The 4,310-nt window shown below is 51.8% G+C and overlaps 1 protein-coding gene across 5 annotated transcripts in view; it reads right to left on the bottom strand.

Moving 5' to 3' along the window:
* Positions 1-2,605, bottom strand: part of LOC125048316 (homeobox protein homothorax-like) — a 193,510-nt gene extending 190,905 nt beyond the window's left edge. The window contains exons 1-2 of one of the 5 annotated variants that reach the window (XM_047646973.1): positions 2,302-2,605; positions 1,796-2,055 (exon numbers count right to left, since the gene is read on the bottom strand). In XM_047646973.1, coding sequence (XP_047502929.1) covers positions 1,796-2,055; positions 2,302-2,319 — 278 coding nt within the window. In that variant the 5' untranslated portion in view covers positions 2,320-2,605. The remainder of the gene's footprint in view (positions 1-1,795; positions 2,056-2,301) is intronic. The other 4 variants (XM_047646976.1, XM_047646974.1, XM_047646975.1 and 1 more) reach the window with 4 other exon arrangements.
* Between the last annotated feature and the right edge of the window lie 1,705 nt (positions 2,606-4,310).

Genomic DNA, 4,310 nt, shown 5'->3' with positions numbered 1-4,310 from the left:
CCACGTTGAATTTATCGCGCGGGGCCCGCTGTCTGAATTCTCCCAAGGGCTGAAGGTGTTAAAATTTGTTAATAAAGTCTCGACGCTTGCTACTTTCGCCTGGGACTCGCAGCATTAAGCCCCGAGACTGGTTCCCGTCACGGCGAGAATGAGACTCCGACGCCAAACATGATATACTCGTCAGCCACTTATTCAAATAAATACTAGAGAGAGAGAGAGAGAGAGAGAGAGAGAGAGAGAGAGAGAGAGAGAGAGAGAGAGAGAGAGAGAGAGAGAGAGAGAGAGAGAGAGAGAGAGAGAGAGAGAGAGAGAGAGAGAGAGAGAGGGAGGGAGAGAGGGAGAGATAGAGAGAAAAAGATAAAAAAAAATCAAAACGATGCTAAAACACGAGCGTTAAATTTATCACTCTCTCCTACGAAGAGGATTATGTTAATTTCGTACTGTCGCAACTCAAGGCTTCTTCTTTAAAACGTAATCCCTAATTTTACTGCGGGTACAAATAACAACATTCTGTATATATTGAAATTGAGTCTTCACGATTTTGTGATCTTTTAGAAATAAATATCCTCTTCGTTACATTTGCAACTTGTACATATATAAACATTTTGGGGAGGAAATCCAAACAATTGACACGCAGAATACCCCAGAAAATAATTTTAAAAATAATGCAAGTATCCAAAAAATGGCATTGAACCTTCTTGACTAATCTTGACCGTCTTCATCGCCAGGACCTCGCTCTCTCTCTCTCTCTCTCTCCTTATCTCTCTCCCTTTGTAGCGTGTAAATAAAATATCAAGCTGGGGGACTCTACGGCCTAATTTATATTCCCATTCCACTTCCCTTATTTTGCATACATGCTGATTTATTCCCTCTTTGCTTTTCCGCGGCGATCGGTTCCGGTTTCATGCAAATGTTTTTTGGTCTAAATTAGCTCGCTTTTCTATTTGCCTGCAGCCGCGACTAGGTCCCGGTCACCGCGCAGTCCTCGGTATTTACACAGCGTTAATTCCCGGCCAATAGCCCTCCTGAAACGACCACCGCCGCTCTTTCCACTGCTGCTACAGTTCGGGCATCTCTCCTACGCCCCTTATCTCCTGCCCAAAGCGCGGTGTCTCTCGGCGACCGCCCTGTGTGACTCCTGACGTAGGCGATGCCCTTCTCCTGAACAGCTCGTTAAGTCTCCTTTTTATGACATTTTTATTGTTGTTTTTGCGGCATAGATGTAAACAAATAAGCCAAGGATGATAAACCCATTCCGTGTATATTCACTGACGATTTTATTTACAACAGGGAATTTTTTTCCTAGCTTCCCTGAGCTGACAGGCGCATTAAACAGCTGATCCTACAATATTTTCATAGCTTTATTCAGAGAGATAGTAGGACTTTCTTATCTCGCCCCGACGTGCCTCCGCCGATCCTGGCCCCTTCGGCGTCCTCCCCCCGCCGCCAGCAGGAGGAGGGCGCCGTCGGGACGCGAAATAAGAGAGGGAGAAGGCAGAAGGGCGCACAGGGGCGGGCTTGCGGTCGGGCGGCAAAACCCGAGTGGTGTCGGTGCGGCAGCGGAGAGCAGCGCTGGCCCGCAGTCGACACCGCTCGGAGTTACCTGCTCGCCGCACTTATCACGCCCACACGCCCGCGAGAGCCCCAGATGGGTTGTCATCGTGCCGGGCGTGTGGAGGGGGAGTTGAAGAAGGACCAGAGTGAAGGAGAAGGCCCGAGGGCGAGCGACAGCGATGCAAGGAAGGGAAACGCTCAACAACTACACTACGACTTGAACAGAAGCTTCGAAACTCACCCATATATAAGGTCTTTGTCTCGTTTGTGAACGTCGGGCACGGAGCCCATGACGTGGTTGGCCGCCACGTGGTTGGAGGCCTGAGAGTGGGCGTACATGGCCGCTCCGTGGGCCGCACTTCCCACGTGGTTCATGTGGTTCATGAGGGCCGCAGGTTGGAGGGCCGCCGCCGCCGCGCTGCGGTGCGGGTCCCCGTACATGTTGGCTACGGCCTCCATATTCGCCCCGCTCCCAGCGTAGTGCCCGAGCCCGTCGTCGTACTGCGGGAGAACCTCGTTAGCGCCAACACTACTCCACAACTACAACACTCCACAAACACTCAACTCTTTTGCTGAACACTTTTGTATCACAATAAGAACACTGGGATGATGATAGAACTGAGGGCGGGGAGGCCGCCTGCCTGACCGACTGGACACTGCCTGACGCACACACTGGCCGCCGCCGCCCACTCCCGCCCACAGACCGACTAGTGGTCAGGCTGAGTAGAGTGGCGGGGCACAACTTACCCTGGCAGGCTGAGCCATGTCACCCAAGAGTACTGTGCTTGCTTCACTCGTTACACCACTACAATGTCGCGCCGCAAGAGTCACTACACGCCCACCCGCGCACCGCACTGCACCGTCTAGTACCGCGCCGTACCTGCACCGCGCGTCAGCACGTCAATCGACATGAGGCGACTGAGAGCGGAGCAGCGTGCGTGTCCGCCTGTCACTGGACCCCAACTGCTGTCAATCACACCGGCCGCCGCCACAAATGAATGAGCTGTCACGAGCACCGCCCCGGGGCGCTGCGCACTCGCCTGGGGGGCGGAGCCACGCAGCGTGTCACGCCTACGTCCCGCCCCTCAGCCAATCGCGCTCCGCCCTACGCCCGCCCCCGGCCAATAGGCGCCTCCTCCTGCATTCCGGGTTCACATGTGAGTTGCTCCTGACGAACCCAAATATAGATTGGAGACTTTTTGTGACCGAATTATTATGGATATTTTCGTTAGATAACCTGTGTATTATTATGACTTCGCGATGGCCGCGGCGGTGTAGGAGCGTGCACGTACGTATCACAGCGTATCGCGGCCGCCACGCAAGGATAAGCAATGTTGCAAGGAGGAGGAGGAGGCGATCGCGAGAGGGAGGCGAGCATCCCGCGACGCCCGCCGGCCACTGGGAGACTCCGAGATGCTGCCGGAGCCGAGCTGACCTGGCGCGAACGCGGCTCCGCCAGTGACCTGTCCCCTCCAACCTCAGTGCCACTTACCTCAACCTCGCCGCCGACCACGCCCCTCTCGTTATCGTGCCCCGAACACGCCCACTGATAACAGCAACAAACAACCACAACAACAACAACGGCCTCCACTCCACGCACTCCCCGCCCCCCTCTTATTCCCGTTTTCCAAAATCCTAACTTCCCCACACGCGCGACTCGGCTGGGAAAAAATGGCAACAGCCTATTTTGAACTACAGTACCTTCCAGGACAAATATTTTTCATGGGACGTTTTAACCGAGGTGTAAATCTGTCCGTATCTCTTTCGATGTCTGTGTCCCCTCCCGTTGTTTATCTGTCTGTCTGTCTGTCTGTCTACCTGTCCATCTACCTGTCCGTCTCTCTCTCTCTCTCTCTCTCTCTCTCTCTCTCTCTCTCTCTCTCTCTCTCTCTCTCTCTCTCTCTCTCTCTCTCTCTCTCTCTCTCTCTCATCCAATCGTCCTCCTCTCTTCCTTCCCTCGCCTCCCACCTTCCCTACCCTTCCCTCCTTTCCTAAACACCCACCCATGCACAAGGACCGGAAAGAATCATGCAAGAGACTGCACTTTGCAACGCCCTCAACACAACACGGGCCCTCATCACCCCCCACCCCCCCTTTTGACACGACGTGAAAAGATGGCACTGGGGCCCCCAGGAGCACACACAGCCAAGTCTTAACAGAAGAAATAACAGCAGAGTGCAAAACCGTACCGCCCCCGCCCCCCTCCCCCTTCTACCCCCCCCCCCCTCGACCACCAGTGACGAACCGACCTATTATAAGCTCGTTTGTTTCTCCAACAGGTAGTTCCTCTCAAAGTACTAGTTTCTTGTGTGTGTGTTTTTTTCTCATTCTCTCTTTCTTTCTCATTCTCTCTTTCTCTCTCATTCTCTCTTTCTTTCTCTTTCTCTCTTTCTTTCTATTTCTTTCTTTCTCTTTCTTTCTTTCTCTCTTTCTCTATTTGTCACTTTTGTGTTTGTTCTTATTTGCTTATGTCTCTCTTTGTCACTGTTTGTCTCTTTCTCTCCTTTCTTATGTGTGTTTTTCTTTCTTTCTCTCTTTCTCTGTTTATCACTTTTCTGTTTGTTTTTCTTGCTTATTCTCTCTTTGTCTCTTTCTCTCCTTTCTTATGTGTGTTTTTCTCTCTTTCTTATTTCCTCACTATGTTTTCTTCCCATCTTCTCTTATCTCTTTTGTTGTTTTTTTCGTCTTCTCTGTCTCGTTTTCTTATTCTTCTCTCTCTTCCTGTTTTTCGTATTTAGCTTTGATGTTCCTCGAGT

Source organism: Penaeus chinensis, chromosome 43 (assembly GCF_019202785.1).
Source record: "Penaeus chinensis breed Huanghai No. 1 chromosome 43, ASM1920278v2, whole genome shotgun sequence".
NCBI lineage: Eukaryota > Metazoa > Arthropoda > Malacostraca > Decapoda > Penaeidae > Penaeus > Penaeus chinensis.
Note: the sequence above shows the minus strand (reverse complement) of the source record. Positions and strands in the feature narration are given on the sequence as shown.